The 12,209-nt window shown below is 36.3% G+C and overlaps 2 protein-coding genes across 2 annotated transcripts; both read right to left on the bottom strand.

Annotated features, from left to right (window-relative positions):
• Positions 1 to 2,338: 2,338 nt before the first annotated feature.
• Positions 2,339 to 7,858, bottom strand: LOC131951254 (polypeptide N-acetylgalactosaminyltransferase 3-like). The gene is made up of 6 exons (XM_059313608.1): positions 7,744 to 7,858; positions 6,975 to 7,160; positions 5,571 to 5,705; positions 5,193 to 5,297; positions 3,054 to 3,188; positions 2,339 to 2,580 (listed from the first exon to the last, which is right to left on the bottom strand). The coding sequence occupies exons 1-6, from the start codon at positions 7,849 to 7,851 to the stop codon at positions 2,452 to 2,454; spliced, it is 798 nt and encodes a 265-aa protein (XP_059169591.1). The 5' UTR covers positions 7,852 to 7,858; the 3' UTR covers positions 2,339 to 2,451.
• Positions 7,859 to 7,983: 125 nt separating this feature from the next.
• LOC131951262 (polypeptide N-acetylgalactosaminyltransferase 13-like) lies at positions 7,984 to 12,065 on the bottom strand. Its single transcript, XM_059313617.1, has 5 exons — positions 11,584 to 12,065; positions 10,887 to 10,964; positions 10,415 to 10,584; positions 9,152 to 9,329; positions 7,984 to 8,188 (listed from the first exon to the last, which is right to left on the bottom strand). The coding sequence occupies exons 1-5, from the start codon at positions 12,024 to 12,026 to the stop codon at positions 7,984 to 7,986; spliced, it is 1,074 nt and encodes a 357-aa protein (XP_059169600.1). The 5' UTR covers positions 12,027 to 12,065.
• Between the last annotated feature and the right edge of the window lie 144 nt (positions 12,066 to 12,209).

Here is a 12,209-nt window from a genome sequence, read left to right as displayed (position 1 = left end):
TGATCGAAAACATGCTGTATTTCTAAAAAAAAATTAATTTTAAAACTAAATAATAATTTTTAAAAATCTAGTTTTAAAAAATAATGCATTTTGTTATGTTGAAATATGCCCATAGGTAAGTTCACTAACTAAAGCAGTGCCTTGCCGTGTTCGCTGTAGTATCACATGTTTCATCACCGGCTTGTGAGGACTGATAAAAATTTACAATAGCAGTACTTCTTTCTGGCATGTGCTTTCATTCGTTACAGATAATTTACTTAAACATAATATAAGTCGTCTAATTTCCACTTTATTTTTAAACCTGAAATGTGAAATTAGATAGTGATTCACTGCTCTGCGGAGAGAAGATAGCAAGTAAAATAAGTTAGTCCAAACTAATCTTCGAAAATCTCATGGATTTTAACCAGTTTCAGGTACTTTAATCAAAAACTGGGTGATGCTAAATATGGGAGAGTGAAACAATTGAGCCTGACTCACTACAAGTATTTTTAAATACTAAAAAAAAATACCAGCACCAGTATGGCTAACTTTGGAATTTAGCAAATCAAATTTCAATTGATATTTGTAATATTTAATATTTAAATTTAGTATAACAAGAAAAGAAAATTAGAATTAAATTCCAGCGAAAGACAGAGTAACCCAAAAATATTCAGGAATAAAATATCCCGTAGTTTAAGAGTTGCTTCCCTTTAATAATGAAAATGTAAGCATAAATTCAAAATCTTTGTTCAGTTTCTACTGACTTAAAATTTTTTACGAAATCATCATCAAGTAATAGATGTAAACCCTATGAATAATGTTTATAACGCAGCTCCACTTTATTAAATTATTACGGTTGTCAGGCCAACAAAATGACAAGCGCAATTAGACTCAGGAACAATAACCGTTAATGAATAACGCTAAACAAAATAATAAAAGAGTTGTCTAACTTTGGTCAGTGTAAAGCTGCAGGGCCTGTTGGGGGTTATAAAATGGTTATATGGAACACATTTGATGTCTATTTGTGATGCTTGTTTCTTCATGCGAGAGATTCAGCTACAATGATGTTTCATGTATATGGAACACATTTGATGTCTATTTGTGCTGCTTGTTTCTTCATGCGAGAGATTCAACTACAATGATGTTTCATGTATATGGAACATATTTGATGTTTATTTGTGATGCTTGTTTGTTTCTTCATGCGAGAGATTCAACTACAATGATGTTTCATGTATATGGAACACATTTGATGTCTATTTGTGATGCTTGTTTCTTCATGCGATAGATTCAACTACAATGATGTCTCATGTGATTTCTTTTACTCTTGTAGTTGTGTTTTTCGGTTCCATTACAAATTATCTCAGCTCAAGACAAATGATCTCAGGAAAATGATCTGAGGAAAATGATCTCAGGACAAATGATCTCAGGACAAATGATCTCAGGACAAATGATCTCAGGACAAATGATCTTAGGACAACAGATATCACGACAAAATATTTTAGGACAAATGATATGGACAAAAAATATCGGACAAGTAGCAAGTCTATAAAAATACGATGAATTAGTTTCTCATATAATAACACAATAGACACAAAAATATATCATGGTCAAATAAATATAAGCAATATACTCGTTGTTTATTCATATTTTACTTTAGCAGAATGTCTTCACGTAAAAATATTTTTCAGAACGTTTGAATGTACACACCTCAGTTAAAATGACATATTAATGATTAAAAGATATCTTCCTATGTGTGTATATTATCGTGAGGACGATATAAACTTAACACGCAAAGCTAAAATGTTGTATTCAATGGGTCAGGTTTTGCTGACTTGTGTTTTCATGTGGGTTGATATCGAAATTACATCAGCTTAGCCCAAAGGTTGAAAATATTGACTAGTTTGTACCTATATTGACTACATTATATCAATTCAAAAGGTTAAAATGTCCACTGCAATATTTTCTTTAAGTCAAAATGCCTACTTGTTTTATACAATACTGGCGACATTATGTGAACTTATATGGTTGAAATGTCCCTACCACTACCATATTTTCTTTAAGCTAGAATGATTGTCCACCTGTTGATGATATACTATACTGACAACATTATGTGAACACACATTTATATGGTTGAAATGTCCACTCCCGTATTTTCTTGAAGTTAGAATGTCCACTTGTTTATATACAATACTGGCGACATTATGTCAACATATAAGGTTGAAATGTCCACTGTCCTATTTTCTGAAAGTAAAAATGTCCACTTGTTTATATACTATACTGACGACATTATATGAACACACAAGGTTGAAATGTCCACTGCTATATTTTCTTAAAGTTGTCTATATATTATACTGACGACATTATGTGAAAACATAAGATTGAATTGTCCACTTGTTTATATACTATACTGACGACATTATGTCAACACATAAAGTTGAATTGTCCACGTGTTTATATACTATACTGACGACATTATGTGAAGATATAAGGCTGAAATGTCCACTCCTGTGTGTTGATGTTGCTATGACAACCACGTAAGACTGGACGTCTCTGGTCGATGTCCAGGCACAGTCCAGACCTCACGTGCACCAGACGTTGATTCTTGTTGAATAGAGAGAGATAATACAATCAGCCATTGAGCTTGTTAAATAGAGAGATAATGACATTATCTTTTGATTTGTCCAGATACATATTTTATTCTCCATTTATTTATAATTTTGTATTAGGTTCTTTAAATATCTCACACTAAATACCTAATGATTAATTAATAATTGACAACTTTTGATTTTATAAGCAAGAAACACTTCTTTCTCATTTTTAGGCCATAAATCTTTCACTCATTAACTAGAACTATTATATTTTGAATGTTTTTAAGTAAATTATGGAATTAATTAACCTAATATATATATATAAATATATATATATATATATATATATATATATATATATATATATATATATATATATATATATATATATATATATATATATATATATATATATATATATATATATATATATATATATATATATACAAGACTGATTCAGACCTGAATTTGAGTGTCTGTATTTACCTGAGTGTAAGACCATATATCACGTGACCCAATGATGCAGTCTTCAATCTGTACGTATGACGTGATGTTCGATTCATGGCCAACAGCACACTGGAGGGTAGTCCTCAGTAGTCCATGAGAGGTGAGGGAAAATCCCTTATAAGGCATGAGAAAAAAAACTGTTGAAGGACCGATTTGTGTAGAGACCGTAGTGTCAGAATACTACATCTTCAAAACACATATGCCTTCACATTACTATTTCATCAGACCATAAGAAGGCAATAGCAACGAAAGACAAAATCCTCAAAAGCCTTGTCATCGAAAAACCTTATCATTAAAACCCATGTATTCAAAAGACAATTTCCTCAAAAGAATATTGTTTATCAGAATTTCACTCAAGAGTTTGTAAATATTTTTTTTTGTAGATACAGCTTTATTAGAGCATCTGCACTATGTGTTGAATTTTAAATACATATTTATCTAAAGAAATTTTTTTTTATTTTTTCGAAATACATTATGCACACATTTATTTAAAGATTTAAATTAAATTAAGAATATATATGTATATATATATGTATATATATATATAGCCTATATATATAGCCTATATATAGCCTATATATATATATGTATATATATATATATATATATATATATATATATATATATATATATATATATATATATATATATATATATATATATATATATATATATATATATATATATATCCTAATATATAATTCCCCATGTGCGCACTTCTCTCTCTCTCTCTCTCTCTCTCTCTCTCTCTCTCTCTGTCCGCAAAATATTTTCGCCGGACATCACGTCAGAAACGGCAGCGATATATGGAGAACTTTATACGGACTTTTGTTGAAAATAATATGTTAGATGTTTTAAATGTATAACCACAATTTTATTTAAAGAAGAAAAATAAAAATTAAAGGCGTATTCGAATGTAGAGAAACAGTATTATTTATGCAAACGGAAAAGCATTAATAGATGTGAAAAAGAACGCATAAAACTGTGACGTCACTATTGCTTATACATTAACTAATGACGTCATCTGCCGTGTTTAGAATAAAAAGAAATGAACTATTTCATTCAAATTTGATTTAGATCTACGTACACTATGAAATGTATACAATACAATTTTTCCGGCCTAAACTCATAAAATTTATTTTATTTATTTGGATTCTAGATCTAGATATTCTAGATTCATCTATTCAAATATTACATTTCTATACTAAAGTATTTCGGGCCTTAATTACTTTATAGAAATCTTTGTTTATCTATGCTATTTGCTAATCTCTGTAATATATAAAGCAAAGTTGTCGGGTGCCCGATGGGGCACTTCACGGCGCCGCAGGCGCTTCAAATTTGGCAGGATCTTGCCTTGGGGCGACAGAACACGGGGGCCGGTTGGCCGAAAAGTCTACGATGATGGGGTCAAAACTGACCTCGACTGACCGGCGCCTTATATGAGCTATAAATCGAAAAAAAATGTCCACGGAGGAACCTCTTCATAACTCCTGAGGTCGTAGACCGACCCTCGGGCGAATTAATTAAGCATTCAAATACTCAATGTTTTCGAAAGCCTAAGCAAAGCTGGGCAGCATGCCTAGTATATATAATGTTGCATTTAATTATACAACTTTAGAACAAATGCTTGAATTTTCAAAACATAGCTACCATGGAAATAGGTTGCGTTGCCGGTAAAAAAGTTTAACGCATTATGATTTATAATATAGCTACACTTTCAGTCGGCTATAGCTTAAAGGGTATTTCTGTTTGTTGTTTTTATTAGGTTCCAACACTATTATCAATTTTCAATAAATCCGAGGGGGAAGATAAAAGTCGTTAATTAAGCGTGATGTCATTTATGAATGACACCTAAAATCATGGTTATCCAAAGGATAATCGGTGGTCTAGTATTTTTTTTTAAAGATTTAAAATTGATCTAAAACGTGTTACATTTTCTGCAGCGGAAATGTATAGTTTTGAAATGATATTAAAATACGCTTCGCCTCAAAATCGATTCTCCTGTTCTGACAGATCAAAACAACGTAATGATCATTAATCTGATCCCTTCCGTCCTACGCCGACTAGATGAATGTTTTTCTGACCCCGACAAAAGAGTTAATCAATCAATCATTCCACCTGCATGTTTATCGATCCTTTGCAGCGGTTCAAGAAGAGATCTTGACGTTGCTGAAAGAGATGGCCATTGTTGTCCAGACAAAGTGATTCAGCCACATTTTTCACCTGGTTGACAGGTAAAAAAAAACACCTGTTTTATCGATGTAAAAATGTTGAAAAACATTCCATCAATTAGTGTTAGAATTTATTTATAGTACATTTTATACAGTTAAAAGCTGATATTTTAAATGCATGCTTACGTGTCAGAAACTAAACAATTAAAAATTCTTCATTCTAATACTAATAAATTTTAAACAACGAAACACGTATAGTTAACCGTATTTTAAAGACTGCAGTACAATTATATGAATTAGGAAATTTGTTTATTATCTAACATACCTGTCCCCATACAATAACGTTCTCATCATAGACATTCAACTCTGGCCAAATGTTCTGAAGATACCAACTAAAATCTTTACATCCAAGTTTTGTTTTCAGGGCCAGTCTCTCACTTAAGTCACCAACATCTAATGTCTCGTATAAGAAACATATAATCAAAATACATTTAAAAAATGTTACAATATAATGTGTTGTTTTTCCCCCCAGTATTTTGATCAGCTGGTATTTACATAATTGATGGGTGATGATAACAATGGTTACTTAAGTCTTGGAAAGTAGAAGCGGCTTGTAAAAATACTGGTCCTATAATCTCGTAATATGGATAAAGTAGAAATATGATGGGTGATGATAACAATGGTTACTTAAGTTTTGGAAAGTAGAAGCGGCTTGTAAAAATACTGGCCTTATAATCTCGTAATATGGATAAAGTAGAAATATGATGGGTGACGATAACAATGGTTACTTAAGTCTTGGAAAGTAGAAGCGGCTTGTAAAAATACTGGTCCTATAATCTCGTAATATGGAAGAGCGGAGCATGAAGGAAAAAAATTAAATTCGACTTCGTTTGTTTTGCGATTATAGTCTTACGAGTATACTTTATTTTTAGTTTGTGAGGGTTGGATTTCAGCTTACAATTTGATTTAATAAATTTTTTTCTCTGAAGTTGTGTGTATAGGTAGTGCTCTAAAAATATAAGTTTTGACGCTGTTAGTGTAAAAATAGATTAGTGAATAGCTGTCACGTGTACATGCCAACAGTGTCACGTGATTGAAAGCCAAATAAAGCGCAATTACTTTCACCAAAATTCTTTACTACCAACAGCGTCGTTATTTTCACTAAAGTAAACATATCCTAACTAGCCTGAAGTTAAACGAACCTTTAAACAGATTCTAACTAGCCTGAAGTTAACCGAACCTTTAAACAGGTTCTAGCTACCCTAAAGTTAACCGAACCTTTAAACAGGTTCTAACTAGCCTGAAGTTAACCGAACCTTTAAACAGATTCTAGCTACCCTAAAGTTAACCGAACCTTTAAACAGGTTCTAGCTACCCTAAAGTTAACCGAACCTTTAAACAGGTTCTAGCTACCCTAAAGTTAACCGAACCTTTAAACAGGTTCTAGCTACCCTAAAGTTAACCGAACCTTTAAACAGATTCTAGCTACCCTAAAGTTAACCGAACCTTTAAACAGGTTCTAGCTACCCTAAAGTTAACCGAACCTTTAAACAGGTTCTAGCTACCCTAAAGTTAACCGAACCTTTAAACAGGTTCTAGCTACCCTAAAGTTAACCGAACCTTTAAACAGGTTCTAGCTACCCTAAAGTTAACCGAACCTTTAAACAGGTTCTAGCTACCCTAAAGTTAACCGAACCTCTACCACCTTAAGGAGAGTGTATGTCAATACCTGCATCTCCGGGAAGATGCTGTAGACAAATCTCGTGTAGTTGCCCATCCAGACACTAGCAGCCCTCTTGTAGTTGTGGAACAACACCGACGGCCTACCCCCGGGGAAGGAGTAGGGTTGCACTCTGGGTACGTGACCTATGCGGGAGCAGGGCGCGTGCAGTAACCTACCCCCACATAACCACACCTAGAAAGAAACGTTTTATTTTTCACCTGGGGGTAAATGGTGAATAAGGTGTCAATTTGAAATCATTTTTTAACGCTTTTTTTGGAAAATAGAATAGTGGGTAGCTTCTTCCAGATAAGAAGAAATATGACTCATGCAAGAATTGTTCTGTTGGTAAAGAAGAAAGTTGAACCTGTCTATCCCAGGTTGTAGTCTACATGTCTACATACCCGCCATGATATAAACCTGCTGTAGTCCACATACCCGCCATGATATAAATCTGCCGTAGTCTACATACCCGCCATGTTATAAACCTGCTGTAGTCTACATACCCGCCATGATATAAACCTGCTGTAGTCCACATACCCGCCATGATATAAATCTGCTGTAGTCTACATACCCGCCATGATATAAACCTGCCGTAGTCTACATACCCGCCATGTTATAAACCTGCTGTAGTCTACATACCCGCCATGATATGAACCTGCCGTAGTCTACATACCCGCCATGTTATAAACCTGATGTAGTCTACATACCCGCCATGATATAAACCTACTGTACTCCACATACCCGCCATGTTATAAACTTGCTGTACTCCACATACCCGCCATGAAAGCTCGAGGTTCTCTCCTCCCCATATCTGCATGTCGCTGTCGTATTCCCCAATTTCCTTGAAGTAGGTTCTGTCTATAGCAAACCCTGTTCCCACCATCGTCACGCCACTGGAAAAGATGATGTCCGTTGTTCAAATGCTACAATATTAACAAAATACCGGCTACTTGCTGAGTCGTACCAAATACTACAATGGTAACGATTTACCGGCTACTTGCTGAGTCGCACCAACTTACTTGCGGTGTCCCAGGACGTCCGGGCTAACCTGATCTCTCCTGAAAAAAGTCTCAAAAAAGAGCAGGTTCCACGACCAGCCGTATCTAGTGAGGTAGTTGACGTTGAATTTATACATGAAGGTGTCTGACTGGATGTAATCCAAGGTTGCCATGGCGACCACTCTTCTGTCTTGGGAGATCTCTGTAAGTAGAGGCGGGAGCCTAGCGAGAAAAAGAGAGAAATTAAAATATCTGCAACAGGAAGAATTACGAACTGTAATAAAGGAAGAAATCACAACAGGAATCTAATATATCATCACATAGCCTTAAACAAAATCGTGAGAAAATCGTCGAATTATTCATAAACATATTAACCTAAACCAAAGGAATGTCACAACCTTAACCTTCGACCTAACAATACATTATTACGGCTCACCGCTTCTGCTTTGGCATTTTGACGACAGAGGTTTTAATAAACACAGTGAAAAGAAGTCTACTGGTTTTATCCTAGCATCCACTGCCTCACGAAGTCTTACCTTCATATGCCTGTCAACCCCACATCCCCTACCTGTCTCACCATATGTCTGACAACCCCACATCCATATGTCTGACAACCCCACCTCCATATGTCTGACAACCCCACTTTCCATATGTCTGACAACCCCACATCCATATGTCTAACAACCCCACATCCATATGTCTGACAACCCCACATCCATATGTCTGACAACCCCACATCCATATGTCTGACAACTCCACATCCATATGTCTGACAACCCCACATCCATATGTCTGACAACCCCACATCCACTACCTAAGAGTCTCACCATATGTCTGACAACCCCACATCCATGTCTGACAACCCCACCTCCATATGTCTGACAACCCCACATCCACTACCTAACGAAGTCTCACCATATGTCTGACAACCCCACATCCACTACCTAACGAAGTCTCACCATATGTTTGACAACCCCACATCCACTACCTAAGTCTCACCATATGTCTGACAACCCCACATCCACTACCTAACGAAGTCTCACCATATGTCTGACAACCCCACATCCATATGTCTGACAACCCCACATTCATACGTCTGACAACCCCACATCCATATGTCTGACAACCCTACATCCATATGTCTAACAACCCCACATCCGTATGTCTGACAACCCCACATCTCACCAGTCTATGTTGACCTCCATATGACTATCAAAGAAGATCAAAACATCCCCGATCGCCTCCCTTGAACCGACTAGCCTCGCTTGAGTCAACCCACGGCGCTGCTGCAGACGTTTGATGCGCACCAGACCGTGCGGGAATTCCCGAAGAATGTAATGATCTAACGGTGCTTTCAATTCCTCTGGAAAATAAATAAACCCCACACCAAAACATTTTAGTTTAAGGTTACATTTCTATTTATTTTCATAAAACCTAAATTATAGATTGTTGTTTCACATTCGTAAGACAACAAGTGGTTGGCTGTACAGTAACTAGCAATCGATATTCTGAAAACATCACTTCACAGTAATTTGTTTTCAAAACTTTGTCGAAAATTTAAACAAACAAGTTATTTTTGGATTTTTAAAATATATTTTGATTAGATACAAAAATACTTAAAATGAAATATACCCAGTCTTAGGTATTGTTAAACAAAAATCAAACAGATTTTCATAACTATATTTATTTTAAAAAAATTATATATAATTTTTTTAAATACTCAATAAGCTTTTCGAATAATTTCGATAGTATTCTTATTTGTGTCCATTACAAACGTATCATTGTTTTACTAAGCTGAGTGTTGCATTACTCATACAGTAACTAAATCCTTAAGTCTTGAAACGGATACTAATGGCTTAGTAAACAATAACATTAAGCCGGCTGTAATGATAGTGTGCAGACGGCATATGATTTGTGGGGGTTATTGGTTAGATCTCAGCCTGATACAGATACCCGAATAGAGTTGGAACTGTTGACCGTTAAGTTGTGGTATGTAAGGAGTCGTGTGCAGTGCAATATATATCAACACGTCGTTAAAAGAATGGTTATGTAATTGCTGGTGGAAATAGCTCATGGCAGTGCTGTAGGTTTGAGTTGGTGCTTAGGTTAAGTGAGGCGCAACAGACATAATTCTGTTGACACAAACGTAGACAGAACGCGTGAAATAGTTACAGAGAACGGTCAATCTTTGACCTTAGACATAAATTGTGCAGCAGCTATCAAGCTATGTAGTACTATGAAATGCTTTGTAGTGCTATGTAGTTCTATGTAACGCTATGTAGTGCTATGTAGTGCTATATAGTACTATATAGTACTATATAGTACTATGTAGTACTATGTAGTGCTATGAACATCTGCTATGTCGTGCTATGTAGTGCTTTGAACATATGTGTAGTGCTATGTCGTGCTATGTAGTGTTTACGATCTCCACAAGAAGCGACTACTCACTCAACGTGCTGGCGTCATCCACGAGTAGGATCTCCTGAAGATTGCGTCTAGGACTCCGGTTAATGACGCTGTAGATGGTCCTGATCAAGACCGAGGGCCACTCGTCATAGAAGGGAATGATAACACTGGCAGAGGGAAGGTCTTCAGTCCGGTAAACTAGGTCTTCACACCTGTCCATTGATACAGAAGGGAATGATAATACTGGCAGAGGGAAGGTCTTCAGTCCGGTAAACTAGGTCCTCACACCTGTCCATTGATACAGAAGGGAATGATAACACTGGCAGAGGGAAGGTCTTCAGTCCGGTAAACTAGGTCTTCACACCTGTCCATTGATACAGAAGGGAATGATAATACTGGCAGAGGGAAGGTCTTCAGTCCGGTAAACTAGGTCCTCACACCTGTCCATTGATACAGAAGGGAATGATAACACTGGCAGAGGGAAGGTCATCAGTCCGGTAAACTAGGTCCTCACACCTGTTCATTGATACAGAAGGGAATGATAACACTGGCAGAGGGAAGGTCTTCAGTTCGGTAAACTAGGTCTTCACACCTGTCCAGTGATACAGAAGGGAATGATAATACTGGCAGAGGGAAGGTCTTCAGTCCGGTAAACTAGGTCTTCACACCTGTCCATTGATACAGAAGGGAATGATAATACTGGCAGAGGGAAGGTCTTCAGTTCGGTAAACTAGGTCCTCACACCTGTCCATTGATACAGAAGGGAATGATAATACTGGCAGAGGGAAGGTCTTCAGTTCGGTAAACTAGGTATTCACACCTGTCCATTGATACAGAAGGGAATGATAATACTGGCAGAAGGAAGGTCTTCAGTTCGGTAAACTAGGTCCTCACACCTGTCCATTGATGCATTAAGTTTCGTTGATTTACTAAACTTCTTCGATGAAGCATGAAAACTGTATATATTGCGATGTATTTCATGTAATTTTATTATTTATCAAACGTTTTTAACTTAACATATTTTGTAATGTCATCTATTAACTTTTATTTGTTTTTGTTGAATGAAATTCGATTTTGTTAAAGGGATAAGTAGGGGAAAGCAATCAATGTATTCGCTCACAGCTAACATTTGATAAGCGAACACATTGCGTTATATAAAATATTATCAATATCGACATACACGACAATTAAACATTTAAAAATCAACCCACCCCTTTAAGCGTGAGTCTGGCACCATCCTGTTGAGTGGTATCCGGTCACTGACCAAGGTGTTGATATGGAATTCCGCCATGACCTTGTCCACCTCGTCTTTCTCGTCCTCCCTGGGTCTGACAGCCAACCCCATCTCCCCTGGGGCCGACAGGTTGTTCCTCCCATACCCGTCTATCAGCGGGTTCCCTGTCTTCCCCCCTGCTCTGAACTCATCTACACTGATAGATGTACGCTGGTCAGTTCGATATTTACCTGCCGGTTGGTGAACATCTAAAGCCGAATGAAGAGAGAGATGGTACCTAAAAGTGTTCTCGAATGTTCGCCTTAGGCTGGAGTTTGTCTGCAGCAGAAACACGATGATAATGTTGATGGAGACGATCGCGAAGATAACGCACGATGATTTTTTTCTTGCTTTTCTTTGCATCGTTTTAAAGATGTTCATGGTGAAATTTCGTCACTCACTATCGTTGTTCTGCTGAAAAACTAGACTTTGCTGTGTGGAATACTAATTTGTCTGTCATATTCGCTTTAGAATTCTTGGTTGTTATCTACATGTCTAATATATATTCCCACATGGCAGATGCAACACTGGGGTAGGAAAAAATATCGTTCTGTTGACAAGTGA

The sequence above is a fragment of the Physella acuta genome, unplaced genomic scaffold, assembly GCF_028476545.2.
Source record: "Physella acuta isolate Inbredline_101_S28 unplaced genomic scaffold, ASM2847654v3 ptg000805l, whole genome shotgun sequence".
In the NCBI taxonomy this organism is placed as follows: Eukaryota; Metazoa; Mollusca; class Gastropoda; family Physidae; genus Physella; species Physella acuta.
This window is presented reverse-complemented; position numbering and strand designations above follow the sequence as displayed.

What these genes read in the sequence shown, in the direction of transcription:
- LOC131951262 (XM_059313617.1), bottom strand. Translation starts at nt 12,026, where the DNA reads ATGAACATCTTTAAAACGATGCAAAGAAAAGCAAGAAAAAAATCATCG. An exon ending in CCAGACTCACGCTTAAAGGG is followed by an intron (nt 10,965 to 11,583) that starts GTGGGTTGATTT and finishes ATCACTGGACAG; the next exon opens with GTGTGAAGACCTAGTTTACC. An exon ending in ATGGAGGTCAACATAGACTG is followed by an intron (nt 8,189 to 9,151) that starts GTGAGATGTGGG and finishes TTTTCTCGCTAG; the next exon opens with GCTCCCGCCTCTACTTACAG.
- LOC131951254 (XM_059313608.1), bottom strand. Translation starts at nt 7,851, where the DNA reads ATGGTGGGAACAGGGTTTGCTATAGACAGAACCTACTTCAAGGAAATT. An exon ending in AAGGATCGATAAACATGCAG is followed by an intron (nt 3,189 to 5,192) that starts GTGGAATGATTG and finishes ATGCCTTATAAG; the next exon opens with GGATTTTCCCTCACCTCTCA. An exon ending in ATATATGGTCTTACACTCAG is followed by an intron (nt 2,581 to 3,053) that starts GTAAATACAGAC and finishes CTATTCAACAAG; the next exon opens with AATCAACGTCTGGTGCACGT.